The following is a 19,415-nucleotide window of genomic DNA, read 5'->3' as shown; positions in this document are numbered from 1 at the left end:
GAACATAAGAATTGCTGTACTGGGACAGACCGAAGCATCCAGTTTCCAATAGTGGCTAACCCAGGTCCCATGTACTTGGCAGAAACCCAAAAAGTAGCAACATTCCAGAGCTGAGATTGTGATGTCATTATACCTCATTCCACCAATGCCTAAGAGCCAACCTCAGCAGTGATGTCACAATGGCTTCATTGTCCTATACTTGGCTCACATAAGAACATATAAGACAGACCGAAGGTCCATCAAGCCCAGTATCCTGTTTCCAAATGTGGCCAATTCAGGTCCCAAGTACCTGGCAAGATCCCCAAAGAGTAGCAACATTCCAGAGCTGAGATTGTGATCTCATAATACCTCATTCCACCAATGCCTAAGAGCCAACCTCAGCAGTGATATCACAATGGCTCGATTGTCCTATACTCAGTTCACATAAAAACATATGAATTGACGTACTAGGACAGAACGTATCCTAGTATCCTGGGACAGAACGTGGCCCAGTATCCCGTTTCCAACAGTAGCCAACCCAGGTCCCAAGTACCTAGCTAGTATCTATGATGGAAGAGGCTAATTTGGATTTGGTGACAGCCATTGAGACATAGTAGGAAGAAAGGGAGGAGGGATGGCGTTATATGTTAATGATAGTATTATTAAAGCAACAGAATTGCAAGAGTCAAAGTTAAGGAAATGGGTCAAACTATTTACATTGATGTCATATACAGGCCTCCTTCAGAGGCAGAAGAAATGGACAGAAATTTAATTGAAGGCATTCACAATATAGCTATAACAATAGATTTCATATGTTGGATGTTGAATGATCCCTGTCACAGGGTGGTCTAGACGTAGGAAGGTCCTCAATTCTCTACAAGGGTGAACTGTTCCAGAACCCATATGGGATGTGGCCATATTAGATTTGGTACTTAAAAATTGTGTTTTTGAAGTTATAGTGGCGATTATCTGGATGATATGCTTCACTAAACAACACGTATAACACAATCTAATTTAGCCTTCATAAAACACAAGAGATTGAAGAAATTGGAAGACAGGCAACAATATCTAGAAAAGCTAAGAGAAGCTGGTAAAGTAGTCAGAAAACAATGATAATAATGAAAGAAAAACTGCTAATAGAGTAAAAGGGGGGGGGGAGATAAGAATTTTTTCTTCTTTTTAGATATATCAGTGATAGTAGGAAGTGCAAAGTCATATTGTGACGCTCAAGGAAGTTGATAAGGATAGAGTGGAATTGCTTAACAAATATTTCTGGATCCGGGCTGCAGAATCACAAATAGGAATGGAAGCGTGGTAGATCTTGAAGGATTTTCAGTTGACTGTGCGGCCTATGGAAAAAGTTTCACAGCAGAGCTCACCCTTTACCACAGGTTTACTGCTAAAAATACTACCACATATCATAAGCAATAAGCATTACCATATATACTCGTATTCAAGTCGAGATCCCCATTTTCCCCCCAAAAAGGAAGAAAAATGGTTAACTCGAATATAAGTCGGACGGCTTAATACTTAAGTGCCCTGCCAGGCTCTGCACTCAGCCCCCTTCCTGTCAAGCTCTGCTTCCAGCTCCCTTCCCTCCCTCCGTCAGACTCTGCACCCAATGTAGTAGAATAACTTATAGGACTTAGTAGCAACATAGCACAGTTGAGGAATGTGGAGAGAACACTACCGGAAGTTGGCAATGAAGGAGACAATATTGAGTTCACAAGGAAGGATGTAAAGCTGCAGAGCTGAATACATTTGTAGGTGGTAAGAAAAGTCTGAATGTGGAACTAGATGAAGAGCCAATGCGGTGACTTCCAGAGTCTGGCCCAGTACAGCAGCTCTCGTTACACGGTCAGAGCAATGTTGAAGGAAATAAACCATGCAAAACTGAAAATTTAAATAATCATAATCTAATATTCACAGCAGTATTTCAAAATGATCAGACATCTGGCTAAGTTGAAATGCCCCTCCCCCCCCCGACATTATTGGTTTTCATCCTTCAAAAGGAAAAACACTATTTTTTCATCTTCAGTAATTTTCTAAATATGCATTAAAAAAACTTTTCCTTTCTCGTAAGCCCATTAACTCTCTGCTGGGCCTCTTTGAAGGAAACTTTTCCCCCTTCCATTGCTGCAAGAAGCCCCATCACAAAAAGTAACGGAATTCAAGAAAAGCTGGGATAAGAATCAGGAGTTTCTTGTTGTGAAGAAGAAAAGGAAAACCTAGAGGTAGCATTGCATAGTACTAGGCTGTAAAAGTGGACCACTAGACGAGCCTTACGGTCTTCCGTTTGCCATTGTATTTCTTTATTTCTGTGGGGTAGTTGGTCATGCAGGACTTTTTCTAAGTCCAAAAAGAGGAACAGAAAAATTCACTGGATAGCCAGAATATAAAAGAGTGGCATCTCCGCCCTACTCCAGCACTCATCTCACATGAGTACAGAATTGGAAACACAAAAGAGACAACTGTCTTCCACTCTAGGAAGAGGCCGGTGGAGCTATCAATATCTAAAAAAGTGGAGAAAAAAAAGACCTCAAAACCACACAGCAAGTCTTACACATATGATTATTAGCGGTGGAAGGCGTGTTAGATAAGTGAAAACATTTTTGGACTTGATTGCTTGCTATGAACAATGCAGCTGGCTATTGACCTTTAAGACTCTTTTTCTGTGGAATTGCCTCTCGCTATTATTTGATTTTCTCACAGCCTAATTTCTGTATTTTCCTACTCAGGAGAGAACTGGTGGGGCTATATTATTTTTTGGCGGGTTTTTTTGACCTGCAATGATGACCTGTTTGTATTTCCCCTGTATGGTTTTGAGGTCTTTTAGAGACGGATAGCTCACCAGCCTCTTCCTAGAGTGGAAGAGAGTTGTCTTTTTTTCTGATTATTATTTACATTCATCTCTCCCCACCCCTAGCCTAAGCATTCTTTTTCTCTTCCTATCTATCAATAGATATTCTTCTGCCTCCCTATGCTCTCTGCATATGTTCAGTCTTCTTCCAAATCCTGCAACTTTGCAAAGAACAGATATGATGGCACACAGGACTCCCTCACAGCCAGAGCCACATCAGCGCAGTTTTCAACAGACATGCACCAAGGACTTAAGCAATATATATATATATATATATATATATATAAAAAGATAATTATAAGGATGACCCCAGAGGATACAAATCTTATTGGGAGTCTAAAAATTAGGCAACCATGAATTACATCAACTTCTCTAGCAGAGTGAAAATGTGCTACGCACTCATGAGTATGCATTTAAACACAGCTGACTATGCTGAAATGCTGCTTTAAAGTTACTATTTAATAAAATGAAGACCATTCTCCATAATAATTTAGCACTTTTCTTTCATGTAAGTGGAAAAAAAACGACAGCCAACCTCTCACTTCCCGAGATTATCTGTTCATCCGTTATGAAACAGCAAATTTAATGAACCAAATAAACAAACTTAATTAAAAGCAGCAGTATTTGCAAATTATTTTTAGATAATTCAGTTGGAAATTAAAAACACACACTCATTAAGACCTCTCTTCCTCACACTGATTTTTATTTCCTTCCCCTGGGCTACCTAAATAGTGCAGAGTCTGCATGTTAGCCCTGTGAAATGAGACTCGATGATTTAAATTTGTATACACCAGAGAACAGATGGGAAAAGGGGCTATTTAAATACCTCAAAGGAATAATTAATACACTAGAGGCAAGAATTTGGGTTTTAGAATTAATTACTTGCCATTCCAAATATGAGCTTGTCAGCCTAGCTCAAGACACATTACAATCAACTAAAGGAGGTATTTCCTTGCCCCAGAGAACTTACAATATAAGGGTTAAATTTAAGATGAAATAATGTTTAGCCTGAGCCACTACTTTTCTCTTCTTGGGTTCAGCCAGACCAGTCCTGGCCACTGTTCCCTCTAAGTTGAGCAGGAGTCCTCCACCTATAGTCCCACCAGTGGGAGGTGCTGTTTCACTATCACATTTTCAATAGTGAGGGACAAGCAAGCTCTTCCAAACTCCAGGTAACCTGCCTGTCTCTAGCCACTGAAAACACAATATTGAAGTACTTCCCCCTACTGGCAGCAATGCAGTTGGAGGACTCTTGTTCAGCTTGGAGGGAACAGTGGGACTCCTGGCACATGGGTTTATGCTCCTCTACCACCAGATGGAGACAGAAAACAACTTGTTTCCTAACATCACTCTAAATAGGATCCTGCGCCAACATCAGCTGTACATTATTTTTGTAGCAAGCCCAATGAGAGTCACAAAGCTAGCAGGCAAGGCCTTTGAGGTCTTGCTTTGAATCAAGAGTTTAGGATTTTTTTAATTTATTTTTTGGAGATAACCATAACTTATTATCTGATGTCTCTTCAGATCAGTGAACAATGGTCATAAATTTAAACTGATGCTTGGCAGATGTAGGTTACATGGTCTTAGTTTGATACTGAAACTAGAGAAATCTTCTGCCATGTGATTTTCCATGAAAATGTAGCTGTGTTCCGAGATTAAACAATTATGACAGGATTTTGTCTACTTTTTATACCCTTCAATGGTTACCATCTCAAATTAGGATCCGTTTTAAAGATTTATGCCTTGTTTATGTATATACACATGGTGTTGCCAATGCATTTAGCAAACTTCTTGAAGAGATGTTTATCAGGACATTCATTCCAGTGCTCCCAGCTGGAGTTTTTTGGATTTGCTGTTTGTCATCAACTAGGGAGAAAGTCTTCCGATATGAAGGCCCAAAAGTCTAGAAGCTTCTTTCATGGACTTAAGGGAAAAATGAATTTTCTATATTTTGGATAAAAACTGAAAACACTTGGTTCTTCTTGCAAACACAGGCAGACTGAGGGATTGGTATTTTATGATCTATTCATTTAGATATTTTTAAGATATGCATTGCATTAAGAATTATGATCTACTTCAAATCATTGTGAGGGTGGATAAATCAGGACATCAGATTTTAATGCTGACTAGTACTCAGAAAAAGTTTACTGCCTCAGTGCACTCATGAACAATATAGTGGCTTGATTTTCTGGAAAATTGTAATGAATATTAATAAGATATTTGCATATAATAGTTTGCAACCATATCTCATATTCTTGAAGGATATCCTGAAAACCTGATTACAAGGGCTAAAAATAAAAAGTAATATCTCCATGACCTTTGTTTACATAAATTGTAATAAACAAACAAAAATAACACTTGAAATTTGCCTTTTATTACAAGTATTTACTTTTTTACAGTCACTAAAATTTGCTGCAAATTTCTGCCAACATTGGACAAATTTTGAAAGCCAAAAGAACTACATATCTGGTCTCTTCAACCAGTTACTCAGTCAGGGCTGGCTGAAGGACTGTGGCATCCCCCCCCACCCACCCTGCAATCCGGTTATCTCCCCCTTTCTTTCAAGACCCTCCTTCTACTGAACCAGGTAAGACACTGGCGAGCACCAAAATCCCAAAGTCTCTGCCTCTAGGAGTTTGAAGATAGTTCAAGATTCAAACTTATTAAAATTTGTTATCCCGCTTATCAAATTTCTAAGCGGCATACATAAAATGAAATTAAAATCATGGGAGTACAAATTTTAGACAAGGACAGATGTACATTAAGTTGCAAAGAGTAAGAGATGAAACTGCAAAAAAATGCATAGGGGAAAAACAATGGGGTGGGAACCCAACTGTGAAAAAGAAATGGAGGTTATAGGTCATAAGCATCTTTAAACAAGAACGTTTTGAGACTCGACTTAAATCTGTCTAGTGACATTTCTTCCCGCAGGTATGTTGGCATAGAGTTCCATAGCTGAGGAGCCATTTATTGAGCAAATTGATATGTGAATGGTATTTATTTGACATAAGGAGGGTATCGTATGCAAATGCTGGTTGTTTGATCGAAGGGATCTCAATGGAACATAAGAATTGCCGCTGCTGTGTCAGACCCGTGGTCCATCGTGCTCAGCAGTCTGCTCCTGCAGTGGCCTTTAGGTCAAAGACCAGTGCCCTAACTGAGTCTAGCCTTACCTGCGTATGTTCTGGTTCAGCAGGAACTTGTCTAACTTTGTCTTGAATCCCAGTTTTCCACCACTCTCTGGGTGAAGAACTTCCTTACATTTGTACGGAATCTATTCCCTTTTAACTTTAGAGAGTGCCCTCTTGTTCTCTCTACCTTAACATAGAAACAGAGTATGATGGCAGAAAAGGGCCAGCAGCCCAACAAGTCTGCCCACTCAAGAACCCTCCCTCCCTTGAGAAACCATCTTTTAAGCATAACTCTGTAGCAACCCCTCCTGCCTGTCCCATCAACTCTTGAAGTCGAGCACGCTACTGGCCTCGACCACCTGCCGTGGAAGACCATTCCATCGATCAATCACCCTTTCGGTGAAGAAGTATTTCCTGGTGTCACTATGAAATCTTCCCCCCTTAAGTTTTAGCGGATGCCCTCTTGTCGCCGTGGGACCCTTAAGAAAAAAGATTTCTTCCTCCACTTCAATGTGGCCCTTGATGTATTTGAATGTTTCTATCATGTCTCCCCTTTCTCTGCGTTCCTCGAGAGAATATAAGCGCAATCTGGTCAGACGTTCTTCATATGGGATATCTTTAAGTCCTGAGATCATTCTAGTGGCCATTCTCTGGATCGACTCCATTCTCTTCACATCCTGTCTTATCTACTAAGTCTATTCCCTTCATTATCTTGAATGTTTCGATCATGTCCCCTCTGTCTCCTCTTTTCAAGGGAGAAGAGGCCCAGTTTCTCTAACCTCTCACTGTACGGCAACTCCTCCAGCCCCTAAACCAGCCACTCTTCTCTGGACCTTTTCAAGTAGTACTGTGTCCATCTTCATGTACGGCGACAGTGCTGGATGCAGTATTCCAGGTGGGGGCGTACCATGGCCCGGTACAGCGGCGTGATAACCTCCGATCTGTTTGTGATCCCCTTCTTAATCATACTGTATGGTGGATGGGATAAGACTGAGACCCATCTTCACGACTGTCTCTGTGGTGTTTCATGCTGTATGAGACTTAGGGTTGTCATGCTGCACCAAAATTTCCTTCTTATACTTTTGACCTCTTCGCAGTCATTCTTCCAAAGTAGCAATGTAATGCTTTGAGTGATCTTGATGGTTCTTTACAAGTTCATCAACTTTCCTTGTGCGAGACTCGTCCATTGCTGTCACGGGTTGTCCACTTCATTTATGATCACACAAATCAGCCCTTCCTAGTACACAATCTTTACATTTGTTGGCCCAGCGATGCTCAGTGCTCACATCCATCCAGTCATCACCATAAACAATTTGCATGTGGCAGTGAATTTCAACTAGAAAGATTCTTTTGACTGTCAGAAATTCTATCACGGCATATTGCTTAAACTGCACCAATGAGGCCTCACTCCATGCTTCCATTTCACAAGCAATAGCAAAACAGCCTCTTAACAGAGACACTTCTCACCAACGGTTACAAAGGAAGAGATTCCAAAGAACAAGTGAGCATGCTACTGATCAATAATGGAGGCAGAGGCATTATTTTTAATTTAACCCTCAGTTTGTGGCCCACCAGGATTGTAGTTTGACATTTCAGCCTTAATAGTCTCCATGAGATAAGAAAATGTTTTCTCGATGTGGCAACCTTATGAAACAGCAATCACAAAAATTTACCTCGTTACAATAGAAGTGGTAGAATGTGTCCAATAGGCCCCCAGAGCAGAGAATGACATGGGGACAATTTTGTCCCAGACTCCGCAGGATCTCAATTTACCCGTCCCATCTCTGCAAGTTTTGTCGCTGTCTCTGCCCCATTCCTGAAAGCTCTGCCTTAACCACACAAGCCTCAAACACTTATGATTTTAAAATGTTTGAGACTTGTGCAGACGAGGACAGAGCTTGCAGAAATGGGGCAGGGAAAGGAAAAGAACTCGCTGAGATGGGAAGGGAAAAAATTTGTCCCCGTGTCATTCTCTACCCTGGAGAAAAAGTGAAACAATGGTGGCTCCACGTGATACCATTATTATGGAAACTAATGCATATGAATGATACATCTCTCCTGAAAGCTAGAAAGACATGCTGGAGAGCTTTTACAGTACCCTGGCCTTTACTATCGACCCCCAGGGCAGACAGAGGAAACTGACTCAGAAATGATAGAGGAAATCAAACAAGAATGCAAGACAGGCAATGTAATAATCTTGGGAGACTTCAATTTCCCGGGGGTAGACTGGAACCTGGGAACCTCCACTGTGGCAAGGAGGCCAAGTTCCTGGAGGCGCTAGGGGATTGCTTCCTGGAACAAATGGTAAGGGAGCCGACAAGAGGCAACACCACCTTTGACTTGGTCCTAAATGGCCTCACGGGACCGACAAAAGAAGTAGAAGTCACGGTTCCGCTGGGGACGAGCGATCACAACATGATCAACTTTAAAGTTGACATCGGGAAAGGGAAACATACCAAAACCTTAACCACGACCTTAAACTTTAAAAAGGGTAAATACGATTGCATGAGAACCATGGTAGAACAACGGCTCAAGAAAAAGATGGACAAAATTAAAACAGTAGATCAGGCATGGTTCCTACTGAAAAATACTATCAAGGAAGCACAAAATCTCTACATTCCACGGATTTCCAAAGAAAGGAGAACTAAAGGCAAAGGAGAACCGGCATGGCTTACCAGAAAGGTGGAGGAAGCCATAAAAGAAAAGAAGGACTCTTTCAAAAAATGGAAACACACAAAAACAACCGAAGCTTGGAACAAACATAAAGATGATCAGAAGAAATGTCACAAGGCGGTGAGGGATGCCAAAAAGGACTATGAGGAGAAAACAGCGCAAGAGCCAAAAACTTCAAGCCCTTCTTTAGATACGTGAAAGGGAAAAAACCCGCGAAAGAGGCAGTGGGACCGCTGGACAACCAGGGAAGAAAAGGGTACATTAAGGAAGACAAACAAATTGCAGACAGACTAAATTCCTTCTTTGCGTCCGTCTTTACAAAGGAGGACACTGCTACAATACCAGATGCAGTAGAAGTGTTCAAAGGAGTAATAGAAGACAGCCTAACCACAGTAGAAGTGGACTTGGACCAGGTATACTACCAGATCGACTTAAACTTAAAAGTGACAAATCCCCTGGACCGGATGGAATTCACCCGAGAGTCTTAAAAGAATTGAAGGTTGAAATCGGAGAATTATTGCAAAAACTTGCCAACCTGACAATTAGAACTGGACAGATACTGGACGACTGGAAGATAGCGAATGTCACGCCAATTTTCAAAAAAGGATCGAGAGGAGAACCTGGCAACTTCTGTCCCTGGAAAGATGGTTGAAGCACTGATTAAAGATAGCATAGTCTGGCACTTAGATACACACGACCTGATGAAAGCCAGTCAACATGGCTTCAGGAAAGGGAAATCATGTTTAACAAATTTACTTCAATTTTTTGAGACCGTGAACGAACAAATTGATAGTGGAGAACCAGTGGACATAATATACTTAGACTTCCAGAAAGCGTTCGACACAAAAGACTTCTCAGGAAACTACAAAGCCATGGAATACAAAGATGGATACGCAAATGGCTGGAGAGCAGAAAGCAGAGAGTGGGCATAAATGGGAAGTTCTCCGACTGGGAGAAAGTGACTAGTGGTGTACCCCAGGGCTCGGTACTTGGGCCGATCCTATTTAATATTTATATCAATGACCTCGAAGAAGGAACATCCAGTGAGATCATCAAGTTTGCAGACGACACAAAGCTATGCCGGGCAATCAGATTGCAGGAGGATAGCGAGGAACTCCAGAGCGACTTGTGTCAGTTAAAGAAATGGGCAGCGAAATGGCAGATAAAGTTCAATGTGGAGAAATGCAAAGTAATGCATTTAGGCAGTAAGAATAAGGAATACGAGTATAGAATGTCAGGTGCAACTCTGGGTAACAGCAAACAAGAAAAGGACTTGGGAGTACTGATAGATAGGACTCTGAAACCGTCAGCACAATGTGTGGTGGCGGCAGCAAAGAAAGCAAATAAAATGTTGGGCATGATAAAGAAGGGAATCACGAGTAGATCAGAGAGGGTCATAATGCCGCTTTATAGAGCAATGGTCAGACCACACTTGGAATACTGTGTCCAACATTGGTCTCCCAACCTAAAGAAGAATATAAAACTGCTGGAGAGGGTGCAGAGACGAACAACGAAGCTAGTAAAAGGTATGGAGAAACTGGAATACTAGGATCGACTTAAGAGACTGGAATTGTTCTCCCTTGAGAAAAGGAGACTGCGAGGGGATATGATCGAGACCTTCAAAATACTGAAAGGAATTGACAAAATAGAGCAGAAAACTATTTACATTGTCCAATTTGACACAGACAAGAGGACACGGAATGAAGCTAAGGGGGGACAAGTTCAGGACTAATATCAGGAAGTTCTGCTTCACGCAACGGAGGTTATTGCGGAATCAACCGTCCTAGGATTCAAAAGCAAACTAGATGCACATCTCCTTACGAGAGGCATAGAAGGATATGGGTGACTAAAAATTATGCCAGGTGTACACCTGGCAGGGCCTCCGCGTGTGCGGATTGCCAGACTAGATGGACTGAAGGTCTGATCCGGAGATGGCGCTTATGTTCTTATGCTTCATCAGATTTCATCCATATGCAAGGAATTGCTACTCTGTTTGTCCTCAGAATATATCTTCCCTATCCTCTCCCCCATTCACATTTTTAAAAAGATTTTCAGTCTAGGCAGCTCAACATATGAAACAGTAATTAGAAGAATCCATTCCTTATGTGGCTCTGAAGAAAAATGATTGTTTATTCATTTTTAGCAAAAGAATTTCATAAAGACCTGCGAGTTTCATAAAAGAAAGATAATATATTCAATAGGGTCTTTAGCCCAGTAAAACTTGTTCATTAATGTGCCAAATTTAATGTAGTATTCACAAACCTCCAAATTCTTTAACACCTTCAGTAAGGCCTAGCTAAATCGATACTCAACACCGATCGGTTTGCGAGCCCTTTGCGACCCCAACCCGATTCACTAACCATACTCCTGATCTGATCCACACATGCAAATGAGGAGGAATAGCATGCAAAGTAGGAAAGGTTGCGATTCACAAAACATTTTCAGTACCAATGACTGGGCTGGCCGATCAAAAAAGAAGCGACTGTTGGGGACCAGTCGCTCATGTCCTTTCCTCCTGCAGCCCTGAAAAAGTAAAAACCGCCCTGTTCTTGCCGCCCTGATTCTCCTTGAGGGGTTGAAAAAAAAGCAAGGGGAAACGGTTCTATTCTCCTGCCAGATTCACATGCACCCTGTCAACAGGGACCGATCAGCTTTTCACTGGCCAATGCCACCGTACTGAACGCTGTGCAAGCCTGCATGGGAGCTGCCTCCTATTTAAAAACAGTAGAGCTGCAAAAGAAAACAGGAATCACGTTCCCCACGGCGCAGCAAAGATGGTCTGCGCATGCGTTAGGATTGCTGTTCTGCGATCCGCGGGGTCGGTAAGGGGCGGGCGTCTGATCCCTTATTTTCATGAAGACACCGTAGTGAATTGGTTGCCCGCCGAGACTCAGCCCCGGATCGCAAAGGTAGGCGAGCATTAGTGAATCTGGGCCTAAGTGGAGCCAATTGACATTTAGGTGCCTAACGTGGTAGGAGTGATTCTACAACAGTTAGGCGGCTAGTGCAAACGACACAGTTAAATGTGGGCGTGTTTTTGAGTTAGACACTTTTGGGTGCCTAACTTAGGTACGGACATTTGGGCCAAGAAAACCCTGGCATAAATAGGATGCGTCAAAATGTTAGAATGCTTAGGCAGCGGTTAGCACAATTCTAGAATGGATGCCTCACTTTTATAGAATTGCGCTTGGTGCCGCACTAGTCGGGCCCAAAATACTTATTTGTCAAAATATGCTGGGCAAATTACGATCCAAAAAAAGTCGACTATACCTCTAGATTTTCCTTATGCACGGTGATGCTGATTTAATCCATGTCAGGCTCTGGTGTTAACATAGATATTTAAAACTTTAAATGTTTTCCTCAGTGCTAATATTAGCGAATGACACAAGGACACCCTGTTTCCGCAGGAGCTCATTTTCCTGCCCCGTCTCTGCGAGTTCTTTTCCTGTCCCTGCCTCATTTTTACAAGTTTGAGGCTTTAAACACTTTATGGTTTTAAAGTGTTTAAAGCCTCAAACACTTTAAAACCATATTACTGGAAATTGGAAGGATTATACTAAACTTAATTATACCTTTTGGTGGAATTCAGTTTGTCATATTTATAAGATGGAGAGAGAGAGTGCTTGCTATACAGCAAGGAACGTATCACATTTTTAAAAAGATTTGGGGGCCATTGATTACATATTCTAATGATCAGACACCTTAAACACCTTATTATTATATAAGATATAGGTAGAGTGGGATTGGGATATATGATGTTTGTTAATTGATTTATTATTAGTGGATGGGGTGGGTGGGGAGGGATTATTTTATACTTTAATGATTATAAGTAAGATTGTCAAGTGATTTGTAAAAGGGTTTTTTTTTTTGTTTTTTTTGATTGAATAATATACAATGAATAAAGATTTTTAAAGAAAAACCATAAGTGTTCGAGGCTTGTGCGGTTAAGGCAGAGCTTACTAGGAATGGGGCAGGGACAAAACTCGTGGGGATGGGACGGGGAAACTGAGTTCCTGCGGGGACGGGGACAAATTTGTCCCCATGTCATTCTCTAGCTAATATGCTTCAATAAAGAAAATCTGCAGTACAGATTGTTATTTAACTGTTTAATGGAAATGCAACTAAACTGGCTTACAAGAAGCTTGCTTTCAGAGAATACTAGAATTTAACAGGGACCCTGAAGGTATACTGGATAAAGAAGCTTATGCAAAGAAAACGAGGGAGACTGAACTTACCCCTTTGAATATCATTTCCTTCATATGGTCTATATTCAAGATCCTCCCTTCTGAATCCATGTTCTGAGTCCACTCTTGAATGGATACTGGCTCTCTCCGCTGAACTGTAAGACGATCTCCTAAGTCAATCTAAAACAGATAATGTGCATCAAATTTACATAACAGCATCTATGGCACTGCTTTGGGGTTTTTTAACATGGCAAACTGAACTAATTATTATTGCAAGCAGCTGCAAGGGAGCTAATGAAATACAAATGACATTCATTTCTGTAATGAGAAAAGCCAAATTGTAAAAGTGCATCTGGGTGATACTAATGGTGCTAATTTTACCTTACAAGTAAGCTGCATTCAATTAATCTCTGAAACAGATTTTGAATGCTAAAAAAACAAACAAAAAAACACAACATACAAGATGCAAAGGGTTCTGTGCATTCCCAAAACTCTCCTATCACCATAATTTGAGTAGGAAGGGTGTCAAAGATAGTCAATTATGCTTTTATCACTGGCCGACAGCAGCAGTAGCAACCTGTGAAAGAATGTCAGTAAAAGAACTGATGTACTCCCAAATATCCTAATATTAGCCAGGAAGGAAAGGGAGTATCCTGGGGCTTGGGAGTGCACATTACCCCAAACCATACTTCCTTACAATCTGCTACTCCATGGTTGAGATCAGAAAAGGTGGCCTGAGGGAGAAGCGGAAGGTCCATATGCTGCGTGAAGGAGGAGAGCGCATGTCACTCAAGGGTGAGTTCTCAGCAGAATCATTTTGCTAAATAATTATATCCCTTGGTGAAAATTTACACAGCACTAGAACTACTGCTAGAGTGGATTTAGCTTCTTTGTGCTAATTTTCAGGTCTAGGGACCTCAGGACAACCATTGATCCTGGGTAGCAAAATTGATTTATGCATTCAAATTTTCATCACCCAAAATAGGCGAATTTTCAGCTGTGTGGTTGAAAATTTACCTAAAAATCTTCATTTTAGTTTTTGCCTGCAATGTTAAGCACTACAAGGATGTCTAAAAAGCACCTACATCCCCTTCCCCCCATGTAAGATTCTTATACTTGAAAGTCTTTTGGGACAGATACCCTTATCTGTGCGTAATTATATTGCGGAAGACTCTTACTCAGGGAGCTACATAAATGCTGAAGTACAATAAAAAGGTGCTGGCAAAAGCTGATCTCATCAGTCAACAGGATGGCAGTATTGATTCTGGCAGAATAACCTTTGCAAATGTGAGCTCCAGTGGGATCTGTGGGTTGAGAAGAACCCACACAGTTGGCAAACTCCCTGTGGGAGAGTTTAAAATATGCTCCTCATATGTATTTCCGGGGATGACTCTAGCACCTAACCCCTCCATGCCACAAACACTGCTGGGAAGAAAGAATCTCCAAAATGTGTTTTTCAAAAATAAAAATGGAGACCTTTAATAAACTGCAATAACACACCACAAACAAAAATTAAACTAAGTACAAACTTTCATTGTGGCAGCTTACTGAAAGAAACTGTCTATTGATTGCTTAAATTATTTTGTACAAACATATCAAGCAGCCAGACACACTGTCTGAATCAGTATCCTCCATTTTTCTAAATAAAGTTTTCAATTTTTGAACACTAGGAACTCACTCATCCCTTTTTTTAGCAGATGATCAGGTTACCTACAGGGAATCCCTTTGAAAATTTTTGTGCCCCGTCCCCCATCTAAATAATCCTTATGACTCTAAAGAACTGTAATACAGGAGTATAATTCCAAAATGTCAGAAAGGTTCTTTAGTATCAGTTGTAGTGAAATACTGCATTTAAATAAAAAGGCCTCTTATGTCCTTACCCGTGTAATAACTTCAAATCCAGGTTCTTCCTGTTGATTTATTTTCAGCCCCGGAATAGCATCAGTAAGAAAATCTGCCATTTCTTGTGGAGGTCGGTGTTGTACTAAAGTGTCACTTCCTCGAAAAGTATCAAAAATATAATTTGTAACTTTGGAGAACCCTATCAGAGTAGCTACATAGGGATCCTTTTTCAACTTCTGTATACAAGCAGGAAAAAAAAAAGATAAAAAAAATTATCTACAGTCACTTTGCTATAACATGTAAATGTAATAAGAAAATCAAAGATGACTACTAGAGAATAACATGGTGACTGTTACCCGCAGCTATCATGGGAAACCCGCCGAAAAGAAGATGTAAAAAAAAAGGAGAAGGCCATTCACCACCCTGTGGAGCAGTGAATGGCCTTGTCCCTGCAGTTAACTGAGGATTGTGCTGAAGATTGCACAGTCCAGCCAGTCCCCTTCCTCCCAATCGCAGTCCGGGCATCTCCCTTCCTCCTTCCCTGGCTTACTTTAATTTTCATCTTAACAAGCCGTTGGAGCCTTGAAGTTGCATGCGGCTGCCGGAAAGTCCTCCTCCGACGCAACTTTCTGTTTCCGGTTGCGTCAGAGCAGGACTTTCCGGCAGCCGCATGCAGCTTCAAGGCTCCGGCAGCTTGTTAAGATGAAAACTGAAGTAAGTCAGCGAAGGAAGGGAGGGAGGGGGCTGCTGGCCCGGGCAAAGGGGAGTGGAGAGGAACAGACGCTGTACACTTTGGTGGGGAATATATGTGGGGGCAGGCTTGCGGTGAAGGGACGGGGACCGAGCTCGTGGTAATGGGACGGGGATGGAGCTCACAATGACGGGGTGGAAACGGGGACAAATTTTTCCCCATGTCATTCTCTAATGACTACCACCAAGGCAATAGGATGACATCCAAAACCACAGGAATAAATTTTCAATAGATTGTTTTACCTTCTTTAATTTCTAGTGAAGCTAACTATTACATTGTACGCAGTTTTTATTTATTGATACCAATTGTAGAGTATTCTCTATTATAAGCTTTCTTTAAAGCTATATGGACTCATAGGTGGTTTGCAGTGAATAATGTATTATCAATAGAGATGGATGACTATTGAGAGGAATCAGATGAATAGGGTAAGAAACTTCAGATGGAAACCAAATGCTAGGGAGGCCATGAAATTTATTTATTTAAAACACTAATAGCCCTCTTATCCAACATCTATGCGGGTAACAGAAATACATACATAATTAGAACAGATTTCAACAAATCACACTAAAATACAGCATACAACTTACAACCTGAAACCTGTGCCTTAAAAAAAATAAGGTACCAAATTAATAAAAATAAATCAATAAAAATCCTATATAATAAAACCTTACCCACGCATGCGCTTTTAAAACTGTGTGATCCCTGCCGCTGTGATTCCTGATCCGTGGCCGTGTTCCATTTTAGAACGCAGCGGCAGGATCTAGCCACTCCCCTCCTCCCGCCCTCACTCACCAACCGCTGGAGGAAGCGCAGGCAAGCTCTCTCCCTGCCGGGATGAGTCGGACCCCTGAGACACGAGCGCCTGCAGGAGGAGGCCCCCGCTGCCGCCCGCCAACACCTTCCCAGTCTCCTGAGCCGCGTCCTCGTCCCCCCCCCCCTGATTGCCGACCACGGTGGCCGCTGACAAGTGCTGTGTCCCTCTGTGCCGAATTCCATTTTCGAATTCGAACACGGAGAGGCACAGCACAGCCGGCGACTCCCCCCTCCCGTCCTCACTAACCGCCAAAACCAGCTACTTTTAAGCCTCCTCCTTCTCGCCGGCTCACCCGCATTTAAATTCAGAGAAAAGTGCTGCATCGCGCTACCGCTGGCCTCGCCATCTTCTGTCCACTGCAGCCCGCCTTCTCTGACTACTTCCTGTTTCCGGATAGAAGACGCCGAAGCCAGCGGTAGCGAGGTGCAGCGCTTTTCTCTGAATTTAAACGCGGCGGCTGGAAAGGGGGCGGCGGGAAATGCTGCTGCTGCACAGGGAAGGCCGGGAAATGCTGCTGCTGCACAGGGAAGGCCGGGAAATGCTGCTACTGCACAGGGAAGTGTGTGTGTGTGGGGGGGGGAAATGCTGCTTCTGCACAGGGAAAGGTGGGAAATGTTGCTGCTGCACAGGGAAGTGGAGGGGACGGAGAGGGAAAGGGGGCCATGGAGAGACAGAAAGACAGGCAGGCAGGCAGCGCATTAGAACGAAAGACAGACACACAGAAAGACAGCAGGCAGGGAGAGAGAGAGATAGATAGAAAGAAAGAAAGACAGACAGGGTGCCAGAGAGAGAACCAGAAAGAAAGAAGGACAGACAGTGGGAGGGAGAAAGACAGAAAGAAAGGAAGAGAGAGACAGGGCTAGGGAGAGACACAGAAAGAAAGAAAGACAGACAGACATATATTCTAGCACCTGTTAATGTAACGGGCTTAAACACTAGTAAATAAATAAAAATTACCAAATTACATACGGTCCAGTTTAGAAAAAGGCCAATCTATGTGCAAAACCCTGCACACATATCATGCCGTATCAAACTATAATTATGTATAGTAAATATTTAAAAAGTAACTCTAAAGGAGGAAGAGCTGTAGTTAACTTCTGCCAGAAAACGCTAAAAAGATTTGACAATGTTTTGAATTTCATAAGATTTATAGTTTAGTGAAATGGCTACTACTTGATATCTTTAAGAAAAGTAAAGCCTCTCAACCAAACAGACATGTCCTAATTGAAGGAAATGGACCTTGCCGAATGCTTACGTTTAATATTCACAAACAGTTTTCATGTCATTCTATATTAAATTTAATAAAAAAATTCTAGCAGGAAATAAGAAGGACATAAGAAGACTTGAAGCTGCCCAGAGTAGGGTGACAAAAATAGTAGGAGGTTAGCGCCAAAAGACGTAAAAGGAGAGACTGGAAGCCCTGAATATGTATACCCTAGACTAGGAAAGGAGGGACAGGGGAGATATGATTCAGATGTTCAAATACTTGAAAGGTATTAACATAGAACAAAATCTTTTCGAGAAAGGAAAATGGTAAAAACCAGAGGATATGATTTGAGGGGTGGTAGACTCAAGAGTAATGTAAGGAGGGCGGTTGATGCGTGGAATGCGCTCCCAAGGGAGGTGGTGGAAAGGAAATCGGCGACAGGGTTAAAAAAAAAGCGTGAGATCTCAAATCAGAAAATAATGGTAAATATTGAAGTCATAAGGCCAGTACTGGGAAGACTTGCACAGTCTATGTGTATATGGCCATTTGGTTGAGAATGGCTTGGGGAGGGCTTCGATGGGCTGGAGTGAGCTTTGACAGAGACTTCAGCAGATGGAACCTAAGCACAGTACCGGGCAGAGCTTTGGGTTCTGGCCCAGAAATAGCTAAGAAGAAGGAAACTTTAAATTAAATCAGTGGGTATGGTTGGGCAGACTGGATGGACCATTCAGGTCTATTTGCCGTCATCTACTATGTTCGGAAATTGCATTCTACCAGCTATATAGCAGAGTCTGAAAACTAAAAAGGGTTGAATCAATAACTGCTCAATTTTAAACTAGGAGAATTGATTCTCTTTAGTCAAATAAAGCATGAAATAGCAGTAGTTTCTTCTTGGATAATGCTACAGATGAAAAACATTCTTTTAAGGATCACATGGGCAAAAAGATCATCATTAGGGAAAAATATATGTTATCAAGAATGGCCCAATTCATAAAAGTAATAGCCATTCAGTTTGCTCTTATAATGGGTTTTGCCTTTGCAGACAGTACAGTTTATATTGCAAAGGATGAGTCTGAAATGGAAATGCAATGCTATGATGATACATAGGACAAGGATTATGTGTGCATTATTATAGCCATCGAAATTAGTTATATGCAAAAGCAACCCTACTTCATTTTCACTACAAGAGAGACTACAGAGTCAGCAGGCTGAATTTCTCTCCAGGACCACTCAATAAAGGAAGAGGGACAATAATGTTGCTTATTTTCAAAACACTAGCATCTAATGAACCTCAATTTATATCTAGATCTCTAATCCCACACAGTACTCAACGTCCGCTTCGTTCATCTGGTTAAAATCTGCTTTCAGTCCCCTCTCTGAAAATTATAGGAACAAGAAGATCTGATATGTTCACAGTGATGGGACCTCAATGGTGGAACGCTCTGCCTCAATATATTAGAATTGAAAATGACATTACAATATTTAAAAAATCTTTAAAAACCTATCTATTTAATGATGCTTTTAATATCTAAAATTTTTATATTTTTTTAGAGAAGCTCCTAATCGTGCTATGGATTAATTACCCCTTACCTTTTGTTTTTTCCTTTTTTCTACCAAAAATTGAAGATTGTAACTTTAAAATTTTTCCCTCCCGACTCATGTTTGTAATTCATGTAATTATACTGTTAAAATGTTAGTTTCTCTTTATTATTCTTTACTTGGATTTTGTACATCGCTTAGCAATTTTAATAGGCGATTCATCAAATGTATTAATAAACTTGGAAACTTGGACTAGAAAAGTATTGCAGTCTATCAGCAGAAATTCCAGCCATTCTCCAGAATGTAAGGGGTCGGCATGATTTTCTAATACTTTTAGGAGCCAGAAAAAAAGAGTGTAGACGCCTATAGAGCTGAAACAAGTATTTCTTTATTTCAGATGAAGGACCTGACACTGTCAGTGTTTCGGCTCTTAGC

The 19,415-nt window shown here is 41.4% G+C and overlaps 1 protein-coding gene across 2 annotated transcripts in view; it reads right to left on the bottom strand.

Annotated features, from left to right (window-relative positions):
• The window catches only part of TBC1D15 (TBC1 domain family member 15), a 113,744-nt gene that overhangs the window by 47,637 nt on the left and 46,692 nt on the right, over positions 1-19,415 (bottom strand). For both annotated transcript variants that reach the window (XR_004540111.1, XM_033951820.1), the window contains exons 7-8: positions 14,708-14,905; positions 12,879-13,007 (exon numbers count right to left, since the gene is read on the bottom strand). Coding sequence is in view for 1 of the 2 variants with exons in the window: in XM_033951820.1 (XP_033807711.1) it covers positions 12,879-13,007; positions 14,708-14,905 (327 nt within the window). In the remaining variant the exon portion in view is untranslated. The remainder of the gene's footprint in view (positions 1-12,878; positions 13,008-14,707; positions 14,906-19,415) is intronic.

This window comes from Geotrypetes seraphini, chromosome 7 (genome assembly GCF_902459505.1).
Source record: "Geotrypetes seraphini chromosome 7, aGeoSer1.1, whole genome shotgun sequence".
NCBI classification, from domain to species: Eukaryota; Metazoa; Chordata; class Amphibia; order Gymnophiona; family Dermophiidae; genus Geotrypetes; species Geotrypetes seraphini.
The sequence above is the reverse complement of the archived record's forward strand: the minus strand, read 5'-3'. Positions and strand labels throughout refer to the sequence as shown.